This window comes from Nesoenas mayeri, assembly GCF_963082525.1.
Source record: "Nesoenas mayeri genome assembly, chromosome: 13".
Taxonomy (NCBI): domain Eukaryota; kingdom Metazoa; phylum Chordata; class Aves; order Columbiformes; family Columbidae; genus Nesoenas; species Nesoenas mayeri.
In genome coordinates, this window is record NC_137550.1 from 12,479,615 (window position 1) to 12,507,562 (window position 27,948).

The 27,948-nt window shown below is 42.0% G+C and overlaps 1 protein-coding gene across 5 annotated transcripts in view; it reads right to left on the bottom strand.

Annotated features, from left to right (window-relative positions):
• Positions 1–2,898: 2,898 nt before the first annotated feature.
• Positions 2,899–27,948, bottom strand: part of LOC308045342 (ubiquitin carboxyl-terminal hydrolase 12-like) — a 35,435-nt gene continuing 10,385 nt past the window's right edge. Inside the window, exons 2-10 of one of the 5 annotated variants that reach the window (XR_013922753.1) lie at positions 25,371–25,451; positions 20,841–21,054; positions 19,642–19,868; positions 18,403–18,479; positions 17,421–17,504; positions 16,544–16,741; positions 13,091–13,169; positions 6,300–8,821; positions 2,899–2,980 (exon numbers count right to left, since the gene is read on the bottom strand). Coding sequence is in view for 3 of the 5 variants with exons in the window: in XM_080352578.1 (XP_080208704.1) it covers positions 8,720–8,821; positions 13,091–13,169; positions 16,544–16,741; positions 17,421–17,504; positions 18,403–18,479; positions 19,642–19,868; positions 20,841–21,054; positions 25,371–25,451 (1,062 nt within the window). In the remaining 2 variants the exon portion in view is untranslated. Of the gene's footprint in view, positions 2,981–6,004; positions 8,822–13,090; positions 13,170–16,543; positions 16,742–17,420; positions 17,505–18,402; positions 18,480–19,641; positions 19,869–20,840; positions 21,055–25,370; positions 25,452–27,948 lie in introns of those variants that run through there. The other 4 variants (XR_013922754.1, XM_080352580.1, XM_080352579.1 and 1 more) reach the window with 4 other exon arrangements.

Consider the following 27,948-nt stretch of genomic DNA (forward strand, 5'->3'; position numbering starts at 1 on the left):
GACTGGACCCCCAGCCCTGGCTCACTGCAAATTTAGTGAAATACAGGGGATTTTGTGCCAAGGCACAGACTGTTTGGATTGCCTGTGTCTGTTTAACTGGAAATCAGGTAGTGAATGCTCTGACCAGCGTCAGAGCAGCCACTCACTGCACAGTCCAGGTGGCATTAACTGATGCCTCAGATAAAACCCCAGTGTGAGTGCAGAAGGGGAGGGGAGCGGACGGCAACTGGGGTTCGTTTGTGGGGCACCCATGTATGGTGCGAGTGCCTTCCTCCCCACCCCTGCACTTACACAACCAGGCAAAACCAGGAGCATGATTTTCCCCCCACATTACAGTATTTTCATCCTGGAAACCTTTCAAGGCGAGCGTGACCCTGGTGCTCACAGCGTGACTCAGTCCTGGTGCGAAGTCCTGTACGGGGATGGGTGCCGGTCCCTGGCCCCTGCTGCCCAGCCATGGGGGATGGGACAGAGCATCTTAGGAGAAATATCCCCAAAACAAGGTGGTTTGGATCCCCCAGATGCCCCAGAAAGCAACAGAGGAGCAGAGCTGTGTCTGCCCAGTGCAACCCGCTCTGCAGGATAAATAAAAGAGAGTTAACACACAACAAAAGCCAGGTGGACACCCCCGGCCAGACCATCCCACTCATCCCTGCGCCTACTGCTCCTGACTCATCGCAGCTCCGCAATGTGGGGGCAATGGGAGGAAGAGAGGGAGGAAGAGAGGATGCCCGGCTTCTCCCGGCAGCCGAGGAAGAGGCGATGCCACCAGGCACGGCAGCAGCTGACGGTGCCAACTCGGGGAGCGTTGGCTGCCGAGGGGGCGAGCGGCAGTTTGAATCCATCAAAGATGCACAAGGTGAAGGGAGACTTCCCGAAATGCTTCTCACCAGCCGTGGAGGAAAACCAGGGTGGAAATGGATGGGATGAAACCCAAAGCAGGGTGGTGTTTATCGTCCCCAAACCTACACTGGATAGCTGGAGAAGGGGCCAGGAGAGTGGCTGCTCGGTGATTTTGGGGCAATCAGGCCGTCTGCACGAGCGCTCAGAGGAGAAGCGACTCCCTCTCAGCAACATTCGCCAGCCCGGTGTTTTATTTCTTTCAGTGCCGAGATATAATTAGTGGCAGTTCTTCAGGAGCTGCCACTCACCATCACGCAACATTTGCTTTTCTTAGGAATATGACTAACTGGCAAATGATTAAACACGCTCACCGAAGGAGGAGGGGGGAGTGAATTCTTTTTCCTGCCTAGGATTTGAAAAAAAAACCAACCCAACAAAACAACTTCAGGAGCCACTTTGCAGTCACAGAGAGTGGAATAAACTTTGACAGCGCTTGAGGAGGGATGCACGGCTCCAGCACAAGGACGCTCAGAGCCATGACCCCAAGAAAAAGTCAAGCCACCCTCCTACCCAGCTCCTGTTTTTTCCCGGTTTTTGTGCTGCAGAGGATACTCTCATTTGCCCGCCTGTCCTGGTTTTGTTAAAAACAAGTTTCTCTTTTAGTGAATTTGCCTGTCAGCTAAAGCTTCATATGAGCTGCATTTTCCTGGAGAACAAGGTACATGTTTTGGTAAACATAGCAATGGAATGCGAAGATATTGATAAGCATGGATGGACATCTCACGAGAGGGGCAACGAGACACAGGTGACCAGAAACTGATCAGCTGAAGTATTCCATCCCATTCACATAAATACTTCATATAAAAGTGGGAGATCATGAGGATCTCATCCCTTTTCCTTATGGCCGACATTAGGAGAGGACTTGCTAGTTGCCCCTGCGAACGGAGGCCAGTGACAGACTGAATCCAGCTCCGGTTGGCTGCAGAGTCCAGTCCAGGACTTCGGGTGCCGGCTCTGCAGTTGCCGAGACTTTCAAGATTGGTTTTGTATATTTTGTATTATTTTCTCTATTTTATCAGTAGCATTAGTAAAACATTTTTAATTTTTCCAGCTCTCTTCTCTCTGTCCTTCTTTCCCTCCCGATCGCCTGTGCTGAGTGGGAAGGGGGGAGAGGGAGGAGCTGAAGGGGGAATTGGGGAGAGGAGGTTAACAATACATCTGCCAGGGTTTTATTGTCACCCCGCAATCAGAATCTCAACACCGCCCTCTCAGCAGAGCCCTTTTAACACAGCGGTTTCTCCAAGCTCCTCTCGCCAGCTGTGCCTTGAGGAAGGATGGCTGTCCAGGAGACCGAAGGTGACACCGCTGCAATTACTGCCCTTTAGCTGTGAGCCGAGCTGCAGCCTCCAGAGAGCCCAAAGTTGGATCCCGCGCTTTCAGATGGGTTATTTCGGAGAGGTTGTATGTTTTGTCAGAAGATATTTTTAGAAGATAATGCGGTTGCCAGCTCTCACGGGAATCCTTCGCTCCCCGAGTCGCTGCTGGTGAAGCACTTGGCTCAAACTGTGGAGGAGCAGCCTGGAGAAACTGGTTTTCCCAAATCCAGTAACCTCCTCCTGTTGGGGGATGGATGGGAAACTTCAGTAAAACCCAAGTTTGGCCTTTCTGCTGGGTCTGAGTCTAAAGAAACTGTGAGGCCTCAGAAATTCAAACCTAGTTTTATCTTCAGTTCTATACCGCCCATGAGAAACCAAGCAAATAAGGGTAAAATTCAAGCTCTGCGTAACTTGCACCTTAGGGCTAAGTTAATGAAAATATTTTCATTTTGCTCTGTTTCGTGGCTTCACACATCCTTTAAAACCCCTTCCCACCTGAAGGCTCATTCTCTGATCCTCACTTGTCCCCACGTTTCGGGGACACCCCAAACACCTGCCAGGAGGCTTAGAAAGGTGTCAGCGAGTGTCCTCGGTGCAGGGACACGGAGATGTCGGGGCTGTTCCTCCATGCATGTCGGCAGCAGGTACCAGCGTGGTTTGGCTCTTCCGTGCTGAAGTGATGGCAAAGAATTTTGAAGGAATAAACTGGATTTTTTCCAAACTCGTGGCCTTTTGCGTGGAGAAACATTGTGACTCAAAATCTGAAAATGAACAGTTTAACATCAGAAAATGTAAAAAGATAAAAAAAGAGGACTTGGAAAGGGTTGCCAGGAATAACACTTTTCCCCCATCACCACCACGTGCTCTTTCAGGCAATTCATTGTGCTCTTGCCGGGGAGGAGCTGAGTGTTTGCTGGCGTGAGGGTGGAAGCAAAGGGACCCAGAGGAGTTTCGTAACGGAGCAATCCTTTGGCACTTGGCTTGTCCAGGTGACGGGGCAGGGGAGCTTACAGGTGTTGCTCAGACTTGAAAAGCACATGGCAACTTGATGGTGCCCCAGTTAAAGCCCAAACATCCACCCACATGTGTTTCATCACCCAGGGACACAGAGGTAGAGACGTGCCACTGAGACAAGACTTCCCACCTGCAACAGCCCCTGGAATGTTCAGTGCCCCCGACCTGCAGAGACACCACCACAGACCTGACGATTTCAAAATACTGAGCGTATTTCAAATTGCCTGTTGCTAAGAGAAAAAGGAACAACGAACCCAAATTGTAGGGGGTGCAAACGAGTCAAGACAAGGAGGTCTCACAAGGTGTGAAGTCTGTGCTGACACCAACACAAGGTTCCTGGCCAAATACCTCTTTCCTGCTGGCTTTGCCTGGGGTCTGTCACACAAAGACCTCCGAGACACCAGCCCTCTGCTCCCCACTGTGGTTTCCTTTCCTTCGGGCCACCCCTTCCCCGCTTCCGTTTCTCCACGGCACAGTCCCACTTTCTGCTTTACAGCGTCGCGGTGACTTGTTGCGGTAGATGCACGCTGCTCCTCTCAGAAGGAAACAAATGCGCTAATAGACCACTAATTAGGGTACTTAATTACAAAGTTATTCATCTCCTGCTGAAAACTACCTGCTATTGTCTTTTGTGTCTATACTTAGGGGTAGACAGAAGAAATGACTTCAGTCACATTTGACCCGACCTCTATCCCCAGCCATGGTGTGGTGGTCAGTCTGAAGCTCACTCAGCTGGGCAGCTGAAGCTCCTGTTAGCTTGTCCCTTCTAAGTCCAGGCCTTGAAGCCATATAAATGTCTCTTTCCACCTCTATCTTCCTCACACGCTATCTTTTGCTAAAGCATCCTGAAAAGGAAACGAACTCTGGGTAGATCTGGGGATGTTCCTGACCCCAAACGCAGCTCTAGCCCCCAGCCTTGCCCTTTTGCCCTTTCCCTGCAGGTTTCCTCTTGCACACCACCTCGGAAATCACCAGAAGACCCAGCTGGGACCACTTGATTTTCTTTACACAAACCGCGGTGTAGTCTGTGCCTCCACTGCATGTCCGGGCTTCGGCGCAGCTCCCTGGTCCAGGTGCAGAGGACACTTCTCAGCAGCATGGCACCGAAACCGTTTTGCCCTCAATAAAACTGGGCCAATGTATCTAGAGTAATACTTTGGGAGCCCTGATATTTTAAGACCTTCATAAATCCCTTCTTAGCTTGGCCCTTCAGGTCTAACTGCTCCTCTTGGGGTTTCTAAGTCACCTTCTGTTTCAAAGCCCCTGACACGGGCCCAGGGGTCCAGACCCCATCATGGTGGTCTCAAAGAGCATCTATTCCTACACCCATCTCCCACGTCCCAGACAAACATACCCTGGCACAGTATGAAGGAGCTTCCAAAACAGCTGCCAACGGCTAAACGTGCTCATTGTTGGCAACCCAAGCGATATACTGCCCCTGTGGAATTTGTCCTTCCCCTTTTGGGTGCTGTGCAGAGATGTTGTACACACTACAACAGGTTCATTCGAGTCCCAGCCTGCCCAGGGACCTGTGATGCTCCCCAGTCCGTGCCACCAGCTTCAACGCTCCTACACTCTGTTGTACATACGACCTCTAGCAGTGAGATCCTCACCGTGGGCTGAGCTTTGACACAAGCCGAGCTCCCCGGATGTCACAGAGCCAGCATCCCCTCCAAACACCCGCTGACACAAAGGGGACTTGATTAAAATGAGCAGCCAGATGGCAGAAAGCATCAAATCCTTTTCCTTTGCAAAGCGTTGTCTTCAGAGGAAAAGTCCAAGATGAGCGTCGCGCTATCCCACCGCTACCGCTTCATATTTAACTTTACATACTCTGAACTATCACGTACAGACATCTAATCCCAGTCGGCTGCTGCTTTCAGGAACCAAACAAAGGCTGGCTGGGTAGGTGGAAACCAATCCTGCAGATAGGACTGATGTTGCAGGAAAGGGAGGGAAGCAGACAGAAGTAGCCCGAAGGTTAATTAGTGCAACAACGGCAAATGCTGGCAGGACTTTACATGTTGAGAATTAATTATGTTTCAGGGAATTGTTTCCTTTTGATGAGCACTGAGGACTACAATGGGAAGGTTTGACTTGTCTCAGGGGCCTTTGTTAGTCTATTTTCTTTCTTGTACCAATCAAATGTGATTTGTTTTAAACAAATCCTAAACCGAGCTGGCACGGTGACTTTAAAAGCTCTTGCTGGTAACTAGAACATGCCAAGCACAAACACCAATTCATAAACAGCTCTGGTTTCTGAAGTCTTTAGGGCAGAGCCTCTCCACAAACCACAGGATCTGCTGACCTGGAAGCAAAATAGCCACACGGGGTGAGTTTTGCTTCAGCTGCTGGCGAGCAGAGAGAAATAATAATTATGGGATGGTCTTTAGAGCACCCTCACTCCAGCACCAGGTTCTGGAGGAGACCTGAAGTGACAAGACCAGCCCCCAAATCTTGGTATCAATCCTCCCTTACCTGTGCTCCAAGCTAAAGCCACGTCGCTTTCAGTTGTTCTGATTTTGGTTGTTTGCCCTCGAGAAAAGTAATTCTGGGTAATACTTTTTCAAAAGTGACTGGAAGTCAAACATTCACCAGCGTTAAAATGAGCTCCATTTATTTATTGCTAATGTGTGGTCCAGCCGGACAAGGACCAGACAGTATTTTGGATTTAAAATATGGTTTTACAGAGCAGTTGTCGTTTTTGAATCTCATTTGCTTCCGTTGCATCCTGATCTAGTCCCACGAATTCCTCCTCATGGGAACAGCCTTTGTTTGATCCAATTTTCCCCATAGAAACATAAACTCCAATGAACGACACAGAAATGAAGACCTGTCCCCCAACGAACCCATAAAGCTCCAAGCATATGGTACTATCTTTGCTTTTAAATGCCTCTGTTCCAGATCAGTCAGATAATATTTGCAACAAAGTCTTCAGGAATCCAAGAGCAAGGGGTGAAAGAGGGAGAGGGAGAAAGGAAATGAGAGGGAAAGGCAAGGGCAGAGCTCCAGGGGCTGCTGCCCAGCCCAAGGAACACCCGCACCGGGGACCAGGCCCTGCCAAACCTCTCCAGTGATCATCCGTGACGCTGAATTGTTCGTTTCTCTTGCTTTAAATCGCTCGTGCACAGGTTATAGAAGTACAAATCCAGCCAACGCGGAGGGAGAAGGTCTGAGGAGAGGGAGCGCCCAACCGCGGCCGTCTGTTTCTGCCTGGGGCTGAAATACAAGGAAAAGCATTTGGGCCATGTGCATTTGATCATACATGACCTTTATTGGAGACAGGTGGGGTCATCTATTATACAGAAGTAACATCGCACCGTTCTCTTCCAATTTAATTCCTTTTAGTCTCCTTATAAATCTGTAGCAAAAGTGCACTTTTAACAGTTTTTAATCTATAGTATATATCTTTCAATATTATCTCTCAGTCAGGTATTTTATTTGTAAAAATGTCTTGCCAGATATACAAAATACATGTCTAGTGTACTACATTAATTCTTGTATTTACTGCTTAGATTATTTTTAACTCAGTGCTCTCTTCTTATTATTTTTTGCAAGGCTTGGTGATGATAGGCTTCTGGGAGCGCCACCAGGAGAGACTCACAGCTTGTGTGTGAACAAGGGGAGAAGGCTCTCAGCCAGCAACAATTCGCACACGACAGGAACAAGATGACAAGAACGTTTGCTGTTATTGAACACGGCTCTTCAAATGACAGTACTCTGGATAATACAAAATAATTTAAAAACCCAGTATCCATATTTTCTCTTCTGGAAGAGATGTGCCAGGAGGATGGAAGCTGTACCCAGCTGGAACACAATGATAGTGATTCATTTGCATCTTGAAGACAGGAGTTAATTGCTAACGTGACGTTTCTGGTTGTGATAAGAAGAAACAGATACATAGAGCCACAACTAGAAACTGTTTGTGAAATGCTGTTTTCCTGAGGACAGTATTTTGGTAAAATATTTTCTATCCTGTACAAGCCACAGAATTGCATAAGTTAAATATCCTCAAGAACAACAATCACTGGTAGATACCACGAACGGCTGTGCTGGGAACAACCACACAGAGGACAGCTCTCACGTCACCTAACAAGATGAAGAAAGGAAGATATTCATTTCCACTGGTAGTTTAGAGCCAGCTGTGACAAGCTTTGGCACGGCAACAGGACTTCTCAAAAAGAACATTTCAGAACATTTTCTGAGATTTCTTACAAACTTCCTTAGTCTTTTCTTTCTAGTTATCCTTGAGATTATAATATATACACACATAACGGATAATTACTTAATTTCAGTCTTCAAAAGACTAACAATTTCCCCTGTTAAGCAAGGCCTATAGAGGTAAAACAATCAGAAGCATTTTTAGAGGAGTGTTGTGATTCCCAGATGGATCGGAACATTACCAACGGGTGACGAGGAACACTTAGCAAGGTAACATCTGGGCTGGGTGGTTTGTTTTCCTTCTTACTTGTTCATTATCTTGAAGACTACAAACTGGATTAGCTACATAAATAATGCTTCCCTTGGTTAACTCTTCACAACTAGTGCTGTTTCTGTGTATTCGCATAGATTCAAAACGCGAGTTGCATCAGTTTACGACGTATTGAACGAAATGTTGAACAGATCCTGTTTCGGAAGGAGGGCACTTTTGGTTTACACAATAGCTCCAAGAAATGCTGTAACTTCCAAGTTTCTACAGCAACTGGTTGCCAGACATATTGTTCAGAAGGTAACTGCTCCCCTTAAATCTGCAGCAATGAGGCTCTGAGTCAAGACTTCAAAAGAAAAACGCACAAGAGACTAGGCTGAACATGGACAAAGTTCTAGACCTTCTGAAGAAGAAACAGAACAGGAAAAATAAAAATATACAAAGAATCAGTGCTGTTAGTGTTACCTAAAACCAAGATAATGCATAACGGGGAATTTACAATGCTGCAGAGAGAGGGTTTTTGTAACAAAAACTACAGACTTGACATTTCCAATATGTCTTAGCTTTGTACTGCTTCTCAAGTCTGAGTCACCCAAAATATCCAGCAACCAGCTGCTGTGCATATCCTAAAATATGCCTTCAGCTGACACTGAATATTGAAATCGTTCTGCTAAAATACAGAAAAACGACAATGGCAGAAACCAAGGTATAGCCTCAGGCCAACGTTAAACGGTAAAAATTCTACAATGCTACTTTTAAATCTCTTCTTCAGTTCGTGAACAAATAAGCAGCCAGGTTTCAAGTAGAGGTAACACAGCTTTTGGAAGATAGCACGTAAAAAAAAGCCCAGAAAGAAAACTGGAACAAAAGCTCTTCTTGTTACGGCAGTCGGCACTAATCCTCCACCAAAGGGCAGGGAGACACCTCGATTCGCCCCGCTCCGTCTGTCCTGGTCCTACGGCAACAACGAGGAGCTGCTTCTGCTCTCACAAACACGTTCCATTTGGACATATCTTGATCCCTTTTTTATCTGATTTGTATACATGTATCTCTTATCTTAGTCTCTTGACTGGTAGAAGAGGATATATCCAGACTCTGAGTTTTTGGAAATGTCTGATGTTAACCCATAGAATTCTTCAATGGCTTGGGCATCGATTTTCTGAAAATTAATGAGAGTTATAATTAGCCTCAGTCAAAACATCACACCAAGAATCCCTTTCCCAGACAAAGCATTATTTTCCATTCTTGGGGGTGATGCTGGAAAGCCACCCAGCATTAATGCAACAATATTTCAGTATCATTGAATCCAACCCAACACAACAAAACATTTTTTCCACTTATTACCTTACCCACTATTGAGAAACAAAGAAATAAAGATGAAATAATAAACCTCTCAGAATCAATGCACTCTTAAGCCTGGCTATGAAAAAAGGGACCCAGGAAAATGTATCCTTAAAAGAATACATTACTTTTTTAGTATTTGCTTTTGCATTCAGATAGATGTTACCTGACTGTTCGTAATGTACATTTTAAAAAAGCGGTCACTGATCAGCAAAGATTTTTGTACAGCTGGGAGTACATAATGACCATCTGGAACATTTTTTAACATTCAGATTAAATACCCCCAGATTTTCAAGTTCTTGTGATCCTTTTACATAGAGAAGCCCTCAAGTGCTACTGCTAACTATACCATGAAATCTGTGGATCTCATCTGGTTATGACCTTCTGGCCTTACAAGAACTTCCTTTCCTTAGGATTTGCCAGTACAATGCCTACTGCAATATTATCACAAGGTTTTCACTTATGAGAAATAAATTATTTGCCATATTGATACAAATAGATGGTCTGCTTTTATTTCAAGTTGAGAACTAAATGCAGAAAAGCTGTTTTCCCATTTTCTCCTCCAACCAGCAAGGCCTGTAGGGCATTTTAAAGGTCTTTTAAAGATGCAAGTTCCAGAGTCTCGATCCAGCTCCTGAGAATGATTGGCTTCACATTCCTGAATGTGCCTCTGCAGCCAGTGGAGAGCAAGCACAGCGACCAAACACTGAAATAAACCACTCCCAGTGACCTCTGTTGCTCAGCACTATATTTTAGTATTTTAAAATACCTTCAGGACTCTGGATGTTAAGAACAAAATAATGGGGGGAAAAAACCCCAAGGAGATGTTTTGCCTTTCTCTCTTCTCCATTCTAAGACTTCAGAGAAGCTGCAATACTGTACTAAGGGCTTTTGTATTTTCACCCCATTTATTAACCAAACATCTCCTATAAACTGTCAGGTACATAGGCCTTGTCATATATTTAGGAGACAACTCAAACGTTTTATTTTAAGTGCCAAGTAACTTGTCATGCAATCAAGTCTATTTCCACCACTCATTTTGAATGCAACTCAAACATTTGATCTAGATTAATTCATCCTACAGATATTTTTAGTTTTCTCACAGCAAATCTGACTTCCTTTTTTAATTTCACTACCCACAGAAAACACCGTGGGACTGAAAGAGGATTATATAGACCACAAAGTGGACTACAAAGTTGCAGCTTTAAGGGAACAACCAAGCTGATGGTTTCACAACTATTTTTAGGATTCTGCAGCCTCACCTGGCGTTATGACTATTTTTCCTGCTAACTGAGCTCCAATATTCTTTGTTCATTTCCAGATAACTCTGCTGGTTCCCCAAACCAACTCCTTTTCTTGCGTACCATTCATTGCATCCAACTGAACAAATATTGAAGTGAAGATGTAGAATCATTCTCCCCCTTTTCTCAATGTGGAGAAGTCCCTGGGTGGACACTTTTCCCTCTCTCAGATAAAACCTGTCACTGTAATGTCTCACTTAGCTGCTCTAATGACAACACGCCTAAGTAGCCAGAGATCATTAACTCAGGTTTCTCAATTAATTTTACTTGGCACGGTATCCCATGCGGACTGATCAGCCTCCTGGATTTGATGCAGCTGCTTTTCACATATGCTGTAGTATGTTTGATTATTATCTATCTCCAATTTAATTGAAAGTTGGCCTTCCAACCCAATCCAAACAGATAAATAAATATGACTTCACCATTTCTGACATTTAGTGGCTAATAAGGATAAACTACTTCCTATTGGCGGTTCAGAGCTACTAATTCCTATTACTTGCCAAAAATGCAACAAAGCTTTTAAACTGTGCTTGAGGGGAAAAAGCTTTTACCCATGTTCTCTTTCAGTTGCAATATCTGTATAGAGGCACAAGAGCTTTGGACTCATCTCCTGTCATCTGCTGACTAGCACTTGTTTTGTCATGCAGCCAGTTCACACAGAAAATGTTAAGTCTTAAAAATCTGACTTCATGTTCTTAGAGTCTCTGAAGAGCAGAAGAATTCACATTTTAGGGGATTTGGAGGTTTTTTGTCACTCCATTTTTGAGGACAACCTCTGAAATGCCACATACAGCAATTTCCTGCGGTGTCACCTTATGGCCAGTCACAAGCAGTTTGAAAATAGTACTTGGTCGAGTTCAGAGTGGACACTTCAATGTCTTTAGGCAGCAGATGGAAATGACAAAAGCAGTTGTGGCTTTACCTCACTTTTCCAGTGAACAGCCTGCGGCACTAGTGAGGAATTAATTCTCAAGAGCTGATGACTAAGAGGGAAGAGAGAGAACAGATGAGTAAAACTGCAGCTACTTCTTCCAGCAGCCTGTAGTATCAGCAGAGGAGGAGAAGCCTCCACTGTCCTGTTCTCCCCGATCACCGAATCTCCAGAAATTCAGGTGAGTTTCAGAAGGTCAAGGAAAGATGAAGGGTGGGACTTATAGATAGAGGACAGTGAGATAGGACCTTCATGTTCATCACACATGTGGAAGACAGGAGAAGCTACAAAGAGATGCTCTGGGACAAACCCAGCGGGAATCCTCATCCTCTGCTCTTCAAAGCAGAGCAAGGAGCAACCGTTCATCTGAATGGGCCAACGGTCTCAAATGACTCGTGTAAAACTCTCCTGTGCAGTTTTTCATGCCTTCCAGCGGAAAAATAAAGCCTAAATTTCACAGAAAATAAACACCACATGCAAACTCCAGGCAAGGAGAGTCCTCTAGCGGGAAAAGGAATTGTAAACTGCTGAGACAGTGCTACAGGACAGGGCTACCTTGCTAATCCTAATCAAGACAGTGAATACTCCAAGGACCATGGAAAACACAAAAAGCAGAAATTTCAGAACAATGAGCTTTGTTTTTACAGCATTTTAGATAAACTCAGTAAAAGAAGATGAACTTAACATAAAAAAGAAAGCCATTATTAAAGTTAGAAAAGTAACTTGAAGGAAAAAGACAAAAAAAAGCATCCCTCTAAGAGAGAGGAACTACATTCTAGCTTACTTGTGACAGCTCCTTGAATTTATTGTCCAATAACAGACAGCACATATTTAAAAGCTGTGTTTTGGCACATCTATAAAAGTGCCCACAGTGTTTGCAGATAACAAGAAATTCCATTTTGACCTAAAAGCTAAGATACAACATAGAAGTGACCGATAAAAAACAAATAGAGAACAACAAGGCGGTTATTTTATACCTGCTTTTAAAATGTAAAGTTTATCTCCTGGCTGGAAAAGACAGTGAATACTTGCATTTAAAAATATTGAAGTGAACACTACTTCCAAAATTTGCTGACACAATTACATACCTTGGCCATGCCAGAAACAGAGGAAAATAACCCTCAAAATACAATAACGGGAGAAAGGCAACTTTATATCAACACAAGCAAGGAATTTGGTGCACCTATTTGGACACATAGCATGAGGCCTCAACCTTGACCATGAGATCTCGGAGGCAAACACTACATTTTCATCTCTATAAAAAGCAGCCCTACTGTGGTATTTGTTCTACTGTTCAATATTTGCTTGATAATTACGTGAAATACATGGATATATAAGTATTTTGGATATTAGTCTTTACAGATATGTTAGTAGAAAAGTTAAGGAACAATTTGCTTGAATAGACTGTTTAAATATTATCACAAATAGCTCAAATATCTTTGTATGCTCTCAGGACCTTCCCACAGTCTTCAGTTTTAATACACTTCAATTTAGGGGGGGATTTGCCTACAAAGGAGAGAAGTTCTTAAATACAGCAATGAAATGCAACTAGCACAAAGCAAGTTAGCAACAAAAAGGAGCCCAAAAGGTGGGCTGAGACAAGAGCATTTCAGATCTGGAACAAGACAACTGTGGTCTGAGGGGTCAATACAGCCCTCATGTGGGTTTGCCCTTCTCCACACGATTTCTATAATGAAGATACCCCAAAATGCTGAAGTTTACCTTTGAAACATCCGGAATGATTCTGTGTTTTGCTGAAATACTTTCAGAGGTACAAAAGCTAATCCCAGACATAAAACCAGATTGGGGGAGCGATGCTGCCTACACTTGTTTTCACCAGGTAAATCATACCTACCTCTACAATGTCATCATCAAACAGCAACCAAAAGCCATGGCTCTTCACAATGGTGATATAATGTCCACGGTTTGGACCACTGCCAGGAAAAAAAGGATTAAAGACTTATTAATCTTGTGCCTACAAAAGCAGGAGCGCTGCTCTCCCTCATGATTCTAGCTATTACTGGCAGGGTTAGGTTTCCCGACTCTTAATGTTGTCTAATAGTACTCATAACATCGTTTAGGTTCTTAGCCTTCGCCAAATTGCTTGAATTAAAATGTCTGTCTTTGCTACTTGCCAAATACAATATATTCAAAATACACCGTTTCCTAAATATTTCCGATTGTCATTCATTTATTTCAAAAACCAAAATTGAAAGCCAGTTATTTCAATCACTGTTCAAAAACTTTTGACCACGGTCCAAAAATTTTAATAACTGTCTGAACTATTTTATTTGCACAGATATTTTTAATTCCCAGTGTGGTTTCGCCTATGGCTGACGGCAGCCAGGCTTTCTGCAACTGCTGCTCCCACTTTTCCAGAAGCAGTTTCCCAGTCTGATTCTATTGCCTATATCCCAAATGCTCACCGTGAAAAGGTGGTGGTTTGGGTTAATGAACTATTGTCCTGGTTTTGTTAAAAACAAGTTTCTCTTTTAGTGAATTTGCCTGTCAGCTAAAGCTTCATATGAGCTGCATTTTCCTGGAGAACCAGATACATGTTTTGGTAAACATAGCAATGGAATGTGAGGTTATTGATAAGGACAGATTCACATCTCCCGAGAGGGGCAACGAGACACAGGTGACCAAGAAACTGACCAATGGAGTATAACATCCCATTCACGTGAATACTTCATATAAAAGTGGGAGATCACGACAATCTCGTCCCTTTTTTTTCCCTTTTCCTTATGGCCGACACTAGGAGAGGACTTGCTAGTCGTCCCAGCGAACGGAGGCCAGTGACAGACTGAATCCAGCTCCGGTTGGCTGCAGAGTCCAGTCCAGGACTTCGGGTGCCGGCTCTGCAGTTGCTGGGACTTTCCAGATTGGTTTTGTGTATTTTGTATTATTTTCTCTATTTTATCAGTAGCATTAGTAAAACATTTTTAATTTTTCCAACTCTCTTCTCTCTGTCTTTCTTTCCCTCCCGATCGCCTTTGCTGAGTGGGAAGGGGGAGAGGGAGGGGCAAAAGGGGGAAGGGGAGGAGAGGAGGTTAACAATACATCTGCCAGGGTTTTATTGTCACCCCGCAATCAAAACTCTCAACAACTATATGGATGGAAAATCATGAGCTATCAATCTACCAACCAAAAAAAATAGGGTTCTGACTCCACCCCTGCCCCAAAGTACTTTTTACTTTGCATGTACCCAAGGCTTTAAAACAACCTATATTCATATCAGGTGTAGGCAAATTAAAGTACTTCTCTAATCCTTCTGGAATTATTGATATACTTAAAATATTACCCGCCATGGAATGAAACTTCTTTGTTTAGAACAACTAAATGAAAACTGAAACTTAAGGGCAAAATATTCAAAACAAGTTCTGAGAACTCCAATATTTAGAAAATGTAGTTTATCTTAAGTCTTTGGTAAGTTCCTAGTAAGAACTGAGACCAGAGGGGTCACAGGGTTCCTAGAAGCCCTAGATAAGACAACAGGTTTGAGAAGAAAAAGCAAAGCCACTTAATACATCTAAATTATTAAACATCATTGTTAAAACATCTAAGCGTAGTTATAGGCATAGCAAATTAAGAATCTATAGAAAAAAATACATAGGATAAGATCTTAACGTTATACAATAAATAAAAAGTAGCACAACTGTACCACAACAGAAATCACCTTTCACTATACGCAGTTTATTTATACTAAATCTATGCAATATTAGTGTGTTGATTATATTGTCTTGCTCCTCACAAAAATGTTTCAGAACATTTGTGTGCTGTAATAACTTATTACTTTAAAACTCACACTTCCAGAAGGCAGTTATAAAAATGTTTTGCCTTCCACGGCTGCTGTTTTGCCTAAAAGTGCTTGAAATTTTTTCCTCTTTGCTTTTAAAACCAGAATTGAAGCCACCACCACCACAACAACAATTTAATAAAGAAAACAAGGGTATTTTAAAAGATGAGCAGTACACAGTTTATTCCACGTGGTGGCACCAGCTTCTAAAAAAACCTGTAATGGTTTAGCAAGCAGCAACATGAGAACTGTAACTTAATTCTGTTTCAGTGTTTTTCCAAGATTTATTCTAACTTCATTTAGCTTTCTTGGAAAGCAGGGGTGAGGGTGCGGGGCTTTTGTTGGTTTTGTTTTTTTAAATATTGCTCTTTGCCACAGTTCAAACAACCAAGTTGTCTGAATTGCTGACATCACAGAATCCCAGAATGTGAGGGGTTGGAAGGGCCCTGGAAAGCTCATCCAGTGCAATCCCCCCATGGAGCAGGAACACCCAGATGAGGTTACACAGGAAGGTGTCCAGGCGGGTTGGAATGTCTGCACAGAAGGAGACTTCACAACCCCCCTGGGCAGCCTGGGCCGGGCTCTGCCACCCTCACCATCAAGAAGTTTCTTCTCAAATTTAAGTGGAACCTCCTGTGTTCCAGTTTGAACCCACTGCCCCTTGTCCTATCACTGGTTGTCACCAGAAGAGCCTGGCTCCATCCTCCTGACACTGCCCCTTTCCATATTGATCCCCAGGAATGAGTTCCCCCTCAGCCTCCTCTTGTCCAGCTCCAGAGCCCCAGCTCCCTCAGCCTTTCCTCACACGGGAGATGCTCCACTCCCTTCAGCATCTTGGTGGCTGCGCTGGACTCTCTCCAGCAGTTCCCTGTCCTGCTGGAACTGAGGGGCCACAACTGGACACAATATTCCAGGTGTGGTCTCCCCAGGGCAGAGCAGAGGGGCAGGAGAAACCTCTCTGACCTACTGACCACCCCCTTCTAACCCACCCCAGGTACCATTGGCTTCCTGGCCACAAGGGCCCAGTGCTGGCTCATGGTCATCCTGCTGTCCACCAGCACCCCCAGGTCCCTTCCCCCTACACTACTCTCTAACAGGTCATTCCCCAACTTATACTGGAACCTGGGGTTGTTCCTACCCAGATGACAGACTCTACACTTGCTCTTGTTATATTTCATTCAATTTTTCCCTGCCCAGCCCTCCAGCCTGTCCAGGTCTCTGGATGACGGCACAGCCTCTGGTGTGTCAGCCACTCCTCCCAGCTTCGAAATATTTGAAAGCTGCTAAAAGAGCAAACCTACGTACCCAGAAAGGAAAATTTAAACCAGGAAAAAAGAAGTAGTAAAAAAGACTGAAACGTTTTAAAAATATGTACTTTTGGACAATTAGCTCTGACGCTGCTTAGCAGGGTCCCATATCGTCAGCCAGGGTACTGTTATAAAACGGTATATGGATGACAGACTCTGTTCAAATGTCAATTAAAAGCATTTAAGGGCCACAAAGCCAACGTACCTGCCACAGTGAACAACTACGGCCACAAGGTCATACATTCTGTCAGGGTTTGTAGCATCTCCTGAAGTGTTGAAGAGCCGGAGCTCCAAGGGAAAGACGACACGGTAGGAGAGTTTGGTGTATCGATGCAGCTGGTCCATGTATTTGAACCTTTTTAAGTGCAGAGCTAGAATCATGGGCAACTTTTTCACTCGCATTCTGAGCCACAAAAAATACGTTAAACAAAGGAAAAGGTATTAGCAGACCACCTAAAACAAAGCTTTTCAAGAACAGTTTCAATACGAAGAAGCTTCTTAAAAGGCATCTAAAATGTTGATGAAAATTTTATTTTGAAATTTTCCTGTTTTTTAAAAAAAATTCACTTTTCTCATGTATATTCCAGTGAGAATAGGCAACATTTACTCGGAAAGATTAACAGCATAATCGACATCTGAATGCAGGACAACTGCCTATGTAGAAAACATCATTTTTCAATCACATCAATGGGAAGAAATAGATGGAATAAATCTGGTTTGCTGCTCTGTGACCAAGTATGAGGTGAGAAATAAGATTTTTGTATTTGGTATTCGCAGTGAAAGCAGATGGGATGGTTTCCAGTGGCTTTAAGCTGATTAATGTTAACTGGGGAAAATGCAAGTGTCTGGAAGCACCAGATACAAGCTCTTCTGTGAGGAATACAAAATCAATCTCTTCATTTCTCTCTGATAAGGTTGCCACAAAGTTACTTGGTCTCTCCACTTTTCCTTACTCCCTTCCCCACCAAACACAGACCTAAACAGTCATACATTCTCTTCTGACTGAATTCACAAGGTGTATTTTTCCCACAACTGCCCATTTTAAGAGGACACTTCCATTAGCCTGAATATTTGAACCTTACCTCTTCTGTGCTTCCTGTTTACTGCGGCACTGCTCGCAATAGTATTTATATTCACTGCATAGAGTTTCAGTATTACTAAATCCCCTGTGGAAATGAAAGAAAAGTGAGATAAGCTAATAATGCTGAAAAAAAACCCCAAAGTACACACAGAAGATGAATTTCCTCTTATTCAAAACGCTCATAATACCCAAACATATTTTAGGTGTATATGTGCCAGTCTTGGGATGCAGTATCAATGTTCAGCTGGAAAAAATCTGGAAACTACACCCTCCAGCATTAACTGCGTATTTTCTGGGCAGGAGTCGAACATGATAGGCAATAAACAGCAATAAGGTTTTTGTTGAACAGCAATAAGGTGTTTTGTTTCCAGAGGTAGCCACTCCGTGTTTTCTTTGGGGGCAGACATTGAATGTTAAGACCTACAGCCATGAGCCGCTGGCTAGCACAAGTCTGGATTATCTTTCATCTCCTAGCAATTATACATCCATTATCAGCTATTAAAAAGCCAGCTGTTAGACACAACTTGTAGTATCCTAGCAGCTGATAAGCCTTGGATCTAGCAGCCAAATACACGGAGCAAATTTCTATCAGCAAAGAAACCCCTGGACACAAACATCAGGACCAGACAACTGAAATGCAATAACAATATTAAAATAAACAAGAAATTATTATGAAACCAAACATATTGTGCTTAGTTTTGATAAAACCTGACTATATGATGTAACAAATTTAAATCCCCATTGAAGAAAGTGAAAAATCAATCTTACATACCACTAAGATATGAATCACTGTATTGGTTAACTACTAAAAACTGAAGAAACTAATAGCAGCTTCAAAAAGCCACAATAAAGATAAAATGAACAGCACTCTGAACAGAATGTATTTTCCCATAAGCCAAAGCCTACACCTGCTGCACAATAGAGCCACTAAGCTAGGCTCTTTTCTTCTGACCATTTTTCCATTCACAAGTATTTTCATTTACCTTAGACAGTGTGTAATTGATGTATTTTGTTCCACATCAACCGATAGATCCAGAAAGTCCTCATCTTTGCTACTAACCTTGAAAAGAATAATAAGAAATATTTCATAACGGTTTAGAACCGGCAGATTTCTTTCACCCGTTGCTGGAATGCCGCAATGTCCTCGCTGCAAGTAGAGAGCTTTGTGATAAGGAAGAAATCTACATACACACACAAGTCCTTTCTTGAGGTAAACTAAAACTGAAGAAATAATCTGATGTGTTGTTACAATCCAGAGGGGAATATTGAAAAACAAAACAACACAAAACCACCAAACCTTTATGGAAAAACATGCCTCCCCCTTGAGACTTCAAGACACATCTGCTCACTTCACTGGCAAAACTGAGTTTTTAACCAGTCAGAGCTCTCAGAGCTGGACAAGTTTTAATCATATTCCACTCTGCTTTGTAAACCAACACAGCTTTCTGCTGCATTTCAGAGTTTAACAGTAAATGGTTATAGGAAACACAGAAACAGGCAGATGGGTTTTCAATTAAACGGGTTAGCAGTTAGGAAAACCATCTTTCCATTTGTGGAACACTCACATTTAATTTCAAAATTCTTTTAGAGCTTCTGTTCACCATATAACCATAATTTTACATGTAAAATGCCAAGAACAGCCATTTCAGTTGTAATCACTTCTCCTTTTCTCTCCCCTTCTAAGTTTTAATTCTTTTAGAAACATTAAACTAGACATAGCACATGACTAACTACAAATTTCTGGTCTGAAGGTGGTGTTGTTCTAATTCTAGACTTCGTGGCACTACTTTTGCTCTCAAATAGAGTCACTGTGGACCAGCATCAAGAAGCACAGACTTAAAGTGCAATAAATTCAGTTAATCCCAGAGTTCAATAAATAGCGAGCAACTCTCATGTAGAAACACAACATGAACTATCAATCACTGACACAGGAATAACACGAAGACAAAAAGGCAGCTTAGATCAGCCAGGTGCAGACTGCCTCGATGGAAACAGGGAGGAGGAACAGAAAAAACACTACGCTTTTTCTGAGAAACATACCTTAATGAGTATTGGTTTGAACATAGAGGTGATACAGTCATAAAATAGGCTATGCTCCATATTTTAATAGAGAGAGTGCAATTTCATCTACCCTAATAAATGAAAAAGTGTGCTTAGTATTAGGAAAAATGAACCAGAACCTGTGCAAAAATCTAAGAGGTTTTGTTTTGTTTTAAACGTACAGCCTCACAGTTAAGACATCTGGTTTCATTGGTTAGTGTTCCTTGGAAGATTTCATGGACCCACGTCAGATCGGTCTTGTCTCCTTCTTCACTCTCAATGCTGCCATTCTGGAGTTTGCCATTCTGCTTCTCCTGCTTTTTCTCTTCTTGGAGTAAGTCAGCAATAGTGTTAAGTAGGTAGTTCAGGAATTCGTGTGCATCCTGCTGCATATAATTATCAAATAATTCTGCAAAGGAGGAGATGAAGGAGAATGAAAAAATACAGATACTTCGTAATATCAAGTTACTATGATTTAGCAATCAGCGCATGCCCTTCCCCATTTTCTGGCCTATCCTGCAATCATGGGTTACACTGTTAAAAGTCTTTAAAGAACTGTACTTTGTTCCCACAACAGATATTAGGTTACCCTCACCTATTCCTCAGGCTGCAAGAAACAGGCAGCTGAAATATAACATAAAGGAAACAGTTTGGGCATTTCTTGGAACTGAAGAAAACCATGATTGGTTTTTAGGTTTGTTGGTTTGCTTTTTGTTTTGTTTTTATTTTTCTTTGGGGAGGGAGAAAAATAGAGAAATTCAGATTTGCTGCCTTCGGTCATTAGTTCATTAAGTCCAGCACCACTAGGCAAAAGACCCCTCCTATAAGTTTGTTATCTTTTCAAATTCAAGCAGAGATTATACATCAACATACAGAACCCTTCCTCATGAAGTAGCCCTGGGAAATAAACACCAGTTCTCATCCTAAGGAATTTATCCTACCACAAATGTAAGTAAATAGGCTAAGGGTGGTTAAATTTCCCTAGGGACTCTGATCAGCTCCGTGAGGTCTGTTTAGCCCATGATGGTTTCCAGAAAAGACCCCAAACGTGCTGACTTGCAGCCGACCTCTGCAGAACATGATGCCAGCATGGAGTAACCGGAGCACTGAGACTCATACAATGCTCTGTGCCTGGTCTGAGCAAGTACACAAACAGAGATACCTAGAGAATGCTCTCACGACACAGCATCGTTCTGATATAATCTCTGCTCCTGTGCTACACAGGTGCTGAAATTCACACCGCAAACAGGAATTCGAAAATCTTCCAGAAATCTGTTAAAACTTGACAGCTTGGACTCACTCAAAAAGAAATCTGTTTATGTTTTCTATTCTTAAATATCCAATGCTTAAATCTGCATTAAAAAGTCATGTATTCATTTACCATTTTCTTTCCTCAATCGGGAAATAAATTTCTTGGGTGGGATGACTCCCACCTTCTTCTTTTGCGTAGCAATACTGTTGAAGAGATCAGAGAGGCATGTCAGGAGGCTTTCCTTCTTTCGAGGCTGCACTTTGTATGCCAAAACTTTTTCCCGAAATGGACGACAAAAATAAAGTGCCTGTAAGACTGAGTTGCAGTAGCAGGTATTGCCGAACTGGTTAAAACAGAACAGAAGGAAAACAAACGTTTTCATATTAGGTCTGTTAGGAAGTAATCAAAGAAAGGTTGCTCATTAAGAATGTCACATACTGAAAATGGAAAGGTTGTCTGTCAGAGCTCATTTATTGGGGAAATACATGTAGGCATGGTGTAGGAGATTCATCCTTGTATCCACACAGCTGGTAATAGCAAGAAAAGGAAGAGAAGGCAACAGTCACAGTGATGCTGAGCGCACACAAAAAGCAGGAAAGCACCAACAAAAAAACATCCAGTTGAGGGCTCACCACAAAATCAAACTTGTGCAGATACAGCATGTGACTAATCCTGATGGGAGAACCTGCTGGGGCTGATGTGTCAGGGACAGAGGGACAAGGAAACAGAAAGAGACAGCACCCATCCGCAGGCACACGGCGCCCATCTGCATCGCTGCGTCCCAGCCGTGTGACAGTAACGAGCTCAATGCATGACCTCAGACGGTAGATTTGCCCATGTCAGATCCCCAAAGTACTTTTTAGAGATAGTTAGCAAGGTATCTGCTAAACATTTCCTGTTTCTAATGAAATATTATGAGAAGAACAAGATGCAGGCAAATTCAAAGAGCAGCTGGTTTACATCTGCTGTATCTGAAGTCGTTTTGGAGAAAGGAGGACAGCGATAACAGCTTCCAGAGGCAGCGCTCCGCATTGCTCAACCAGAGCAAACACTCAGATATTACCGTATCATCCCCAAGAAATACACCATGGTTTTTAAAGATGTCTCTTTGCAATTTATTGTGCAACTGTATTGTACAATGCTGTCGCTTAAAAAAAGCGAAAGAAATCCTGGCTTTGCCTGTCCCCAGATATTCTGGCAATGAGATTCTGCATCTCCAGATTATTGAGAACAAAATATTTTAAATAAACAAAATGATCATACAAATCTCACTACGGAACATTGACTATTTTGTTAAGTGGTACTCAGAGAATATGGTCACTAATGTTCACCAAAATTCAGTGTGATTACTATAGCAGAATGATTTCAAGTTAATATAATAATCTGTTTGCTGAGTGAAACAGAACATTAACAGCTTAAAAGGTTACAGCATTATAGTTACATTAACATTAATTTCTACCATATGCAAGCAACGCAGAACAAGAGTTAAAACTTACTGACATGAGGAAAACAAATATACAAGCTGAGCAAATGTGAATTAGGATAGAAACTAACTCATATGCTTGTTAGCGGCCAAAGAAAACAAATAAGCATCATGCTAACTGAATTTGCATAGAAGACAAAATAGGCAAGAGAACTACCGAAAGTGTGATTAAATATAATGGTTTTCAGATGAGGTATCTAATATATTGGTCTATAATAATCCCAGAAAAATAAGAGACAGAAGAAACTAGAAATTAGCCATCTTAACAAAAAAAGAAATAATGTCATGTTGCATCTTAAGTCAAAACAAGTTTAAAGAGCAAGTAGTTAATGAGATTTCAGAATTATATTAATGGTGAAACCATATAAAAAACCACAAGTCGACTGGTTATACATGTCCTGCTTCGATGCTATCTATACAGAGAGAAATTATTAGAACCAAACTACATGGAAGAGTTAAAGGAGTTAAAGAATTTACATTCCATCCAAATAGCTTTTAAAATTGCTGCCAGTAAGATGCAAGATGCTTTGCAGCAGTCAGTGTGATATGGTGAAAAATCCACTTTATGGCATGATCTACATTTTGAAAATGTCCTTCTAAATAGTATTTCAACTCTCTTTGTTGTCTACCACCTTTACATAAAGTAACGTGGAAGAACTTTTGTTCCTGAAATCAACATCTATTTTAGATATTTTACTGCATGCCAAGTACTTTGCAAAAAGACCACACCATGCATTTTTATTCAGCATTTCTGACTTCTTTTTTCAAGCTGGAACACAATCCTTCCAACTTTGAGCAATTCAGGGCTTTGGGAAATGTCTCAATTTCTCCATTATTGATCTACCCTTCTCTGAAGTAGAGAGTTCTCCACACATAAACAGTATTACATAGCAGTGTCGCACTTTCAAACTGCAATTGGTTTGCATTGAGAAGTCCGAAAGAGTCAGATCTTTCCAATCATGACCTTAACTGTGCTAGGAATTCTTCAAGGCCAAGCGCCGGCTGCTGCACTTCGGCCACAACAACCCCCTGCAGCGCTTCAGGCTGGGCACAGAGTGGCTGGAGAGCAGTCGGGCAGAAAGGGACGTGGGGGGAATAATGGACAGGAAGCTCAACATGAGACAACAGTGTGCCCAGGGGGCCAAGAAGGCCAATGGTATCTTGTCCTGTATCAAAAATAGCGTGGTCAGCAGGACAAGGGCAGTGATCGTTCCCCTGTACTCTGCATTGGGGAGGCCACACCTGGAGTATTGTGTTCAGTTCTGGGCCCCTCAAGTCAGGAAGGATATTGGAGCGGGTCCAGAGAAGAGCAACAAGACTGGGGAAGGGACTTGAACACAAGCCCTATGGGGAGAGGCTGAGGGAGCTGGGCTTGTTTAGTCTGGAGAAGAGGAGGCTCAGAGGTGAGCTCAGCACTCTCTAGAACTACCTGAAGGGCAGTTCTAGCCAGGTGGGGATTGGTCTCAGGCAGTCAGCAATAGGACAAGGGGCCATGGGCTTCAACTCTGCCAGGGGAAATTGAGGCTGGAGATCAGACAGCAATTCTTTGCAGAGAGAGTGGTCAGGCACTGGAATGGCTGCCCAGGGAGGTGCTGGACTCACCGGCCCTGGAGGGTTTTAAACTGAGATTGGACATGGCACTTAGTGCCATGATCTAGTCAATGGACTGGAGTTGGACCAAGGGTTGGACTTGATGATCTCTGAGGTCTTTTCCAACCCAGTCAATTCTGTGTGTGATTCTGTGTGTGTGAACACTTTATTCTATTTGCAATGCAACCACATTTACCAGCAGTGATGCTGAAGCCATGAAACTGCCTTCTTTAAAGTGCTCCAATTACCTTCAAATCATGAAAGAACTAGAAATAACTCAGGAAAAAGCCCTGCAGAAAAACAGCGTGAAAACGATAAACCTAAAGAAATTGGTTGCAAGAAGCAAAGCACAACAGTATTAGTAATATTTTGTCCTTCAAAACAGAGAATGGATGCAGTTATAATAATTCTGGTTATTTTTAGAATGCTATTTTTTTCCTCTTCACACTATTCATCGCTCAGCTATTTATGTTACAATTGGAGATGCCTTCCATTTTTCTCATTATGGCGCAAACCTCAGCAGCTTTGGAATGGCCATTAACACCATACTTACGGAATATAACAACGTGTTTAGACAGTTTGCTGTCTGAGAGCACAAACCGCTAGAAACCCACACAGAAGTCAATTAAATGCATTTGTAACAAGCTGCAACAAATAACACTTCAACTGTTACGTTAACCTTATTTGGTGTGTCAAACAAAATATCTTTCCATTTTCAACAAAATGTACCCAGACGACCAGCAAACAGAAATATATTTATGTTTATCATGAGTTCTGCAAAAATTGTAGTTTCACATAATGAATATGATGCCATGGAATTAGTGTTTCTGTTAACCAGCTTTCTATATTAATTGGTAAAAGATGTCACAAGTGCAACGCCTGCCTTTCTCCTCCAGAAGCACTGGCAAGATCAACATCAATGTTCCATTCTCCCCATAGGCAACTTAGGCAGACAATTCTTATTGGCCAACAGATCCCAGGCAAGTGAGCTCTACACAAACTGACAGATACCAAAAAATACAGCTTTTCAGAAGGATTCACTGTTACACAAGGCTGTCAAAAAATAAAGAAGGCATATTACTACATGTAAGAAAATTATTGACCAAGTCAATGCCATCTCCTGGCTATGTTCTTGCATAGAAGAACTTCCACTAATCCCATGAGCAATATCTTTTTGGAAAAGTGACACATTTTCATTTTTAAAGCTCAAAATTCCATTTAAAAGCTTCAAATTTTACACTGTAGCATCAAATCTCTTTTCTCTAGAAGAACATATGAACAATGCACATACATAATGAGTTAGTGCCCTTTCCAGCTAAATATTACAATCCTATAATTAGAAACGTACCTGAATAGGAAGGTTTCTCTCAAAGACTTCATAATATATATACTTATTTTTCTGTATTTAAGATGACATTTATATCTTGGTTAATAACAAGGCACAGCACCATATTGTAGGATGTGGTGTGTATGCAGAGTCCGCTTTTAAGTTAGAAGTGCTCATAGATATGTTTCTAACAGAGAAGCTTACCAAAATTATGATATGAATTAAAACCCAGCATTTCAAGCATAGAAAATTCACTTACATTGACCAAACCAAAATAATGCTCATTCACAGGGAACTGTTCAGGACCAATCTCTTTCTCCAAAGCAGAGGCATTGGCGCCCTATAAAGAAATAATGTTATGTTAGAAATTAGAAATAATGCAGAATTAGCATCTTGTGCTTCTGATTTCTTCAAAATGAAATCAATATGATGCTTTATTATTATAAAAGGTAACAGGGTTTCTCTTGAAAACTCAGCTTCATCAGCCCAAATTAGAGCTATTTGATTTAACAGAGGGGGGTTTGGCATTTGAGTTCATTTGAAAACTAACAACAATAAATTTGTTTTCACTTAAGACTTCAGGTTACTCACAGTGACTTAGCAACACCAATTTAAACTTAGTCAAGAATGCATTGTACAAATAAAGAAACTTGTGACACACAGGGAACTTATCAGTCTAGAGGACACAAACCATATGGGCTACAAATCCCACGAAAGAAAAAACCACCTTTTTGGGATGTTGATGCACAAAAGGTTTGATGTGGCTGTTTATGATTTGCATCTCATACAAAGAATTCTTGAAAAAATCTTGCCTTCACTGACACATTAGAAATATTAGAATGTTTTAATATTCTTCCTGGAAAAATCCTAATGGAAAAGTGGAGCAGGATTACAAAAAGAATGGAAAGAATAATTTTATCGGTCATTGCTCAAACTCAGATCACCAGAAGGGCTTTGGGTTTGCCATTTGTGATTTAAGAACACGGCATTAAGCTTACAGCACATTTTGATACATCCTTGTGTCTCCAGTAAATAAGGACAGAACTCACTATTTTCGATACAACTGAAAAATACCACTACAGATCCATATAGTGTGATTTGTCACACAGAACAAGAACTAAAACATATAAGCATTTTAGTTTCAGTTTTAACTTTGCCACTCAAAGTGGTTTATACACCTCTCTTTCCATTTTTCCCCCTTTTTTTTTAATCCATCAGCTACGTTATAGCTGAGCTCTCACTTGGGATTTGGAACCTTCCCTCACCCCACTCCACCTTGTTCTCTAATGTTTCTTGTTGATCTTCCAACAGTCCTTAAGCTGCATCTGTGCTGTTGTCTAAGGAGCTGCCATCATTCAACGCAGAATCCAAGCACCTTTGGATTCTTGACTTGTATTTCAAATATCCAAGTCACTCCACCTATAACCTTCTGTAAACAGAGATCCTTCTGCATGGGTGAGCCACCTTAAGGCACCCCAGAAAAGCACTAAACAAACAAAAATTACTGTTCCAAACAATTCAATGCCTCCATTTCCCTGAAGCTGGTAATGTTTTTTAACTGCTGAGCAAACATTTCCATCACTGCCATTAGCGTTCTGCTATGAATGTAAACCACAGACAAGGAGAGACTGTATGGACAGGTCCATCTAGATTGCCATTACCAAAGAAATAGCTAAAAATCTTCTAAGAAACAGGAAAGAAACCAAGAAATAATCTAGTTTAAAAGGTGGAATGGAAACTCTGTGGCTGGATCTCCCATATCAGATTTACAGTAAATTACATATATTAAAAAGAGAGACAAAATACGGAAGGCTCAAAATTGGGTACTATAAAAACCACAAACACGTTCACTAGATGCTAAAAGATTTAGAAGCAAGAGGCTTTGCAAGCAGCAATTCTACAGACATTTTCTGAGGCATCAGTGCCAGTTCAAGCAGCTCCTCTCATTTGTTTCCCCACATCCAGTACCTCATTTTTCCTCCATTATCTCCCCCCAAGAAACCTGCACCAAACCGAGACATCTGCAAGGAAGAATGGCTGATACAACTCTCTCCAAATGTTAGTTCAGCTCTTCACTCATCTTGTTCGGATCAACCCTGTGACTTTGGGTAATACTGTAATAAAAAATTATAACCCACGTACTATGTAAGTGCACAAGAGGTGATACTGGTTTTGAAAAATGTTCAGCCTTGAAAACAGACCTGACTGCTCAGTAAGGTTCCTTTACTCCTATATTCTCTTTGTGGCAAGATAAAGGAAGGGACGTATGTAAAATCTGCAAGCCTACGAAGCTCAGTTTAAATTGCTCCGAACTGTCTTCTCATCTCCTCCACAATCACCGACACTGTATTGGAGAAACAAACGAATAAGCAGGTACCACAACCTACAGAACCCCAATACTCCAGCCTATAAAGCAATATATGGAACAAATACCTGAACAAAAAATAAAATTGAATTTTTTATCAAAAGTATGCTATAAGGAATTTAATAACCTACCATAAAGCACTATTGCAGTTCAATGAAACCACCAACCCATGTTCCACATGTATCTATCCATTTAATCTAACAGGCTACATGTGGCTTTTTTCCAAGTGCTTCCTTTTATCTACTGCTCAAACTTTGTACGTTTGGTTAAGTTCACTGCAGGGGCAGATCAAAAATTAAGCTTTTCTTAATAAGTCAAATGCTAAAGTCAATCGGCCACAGAAGCTAAATTAACCTGACATTTAGTTGCAATGCTTCTGAAGTTTCTTGTCAGAGAAGATTATAAATTAGCACACCAAAATCATAAAAACCAAACAGGAGACTGAAAGCAATTGTGGGAGGAATCAAAATTA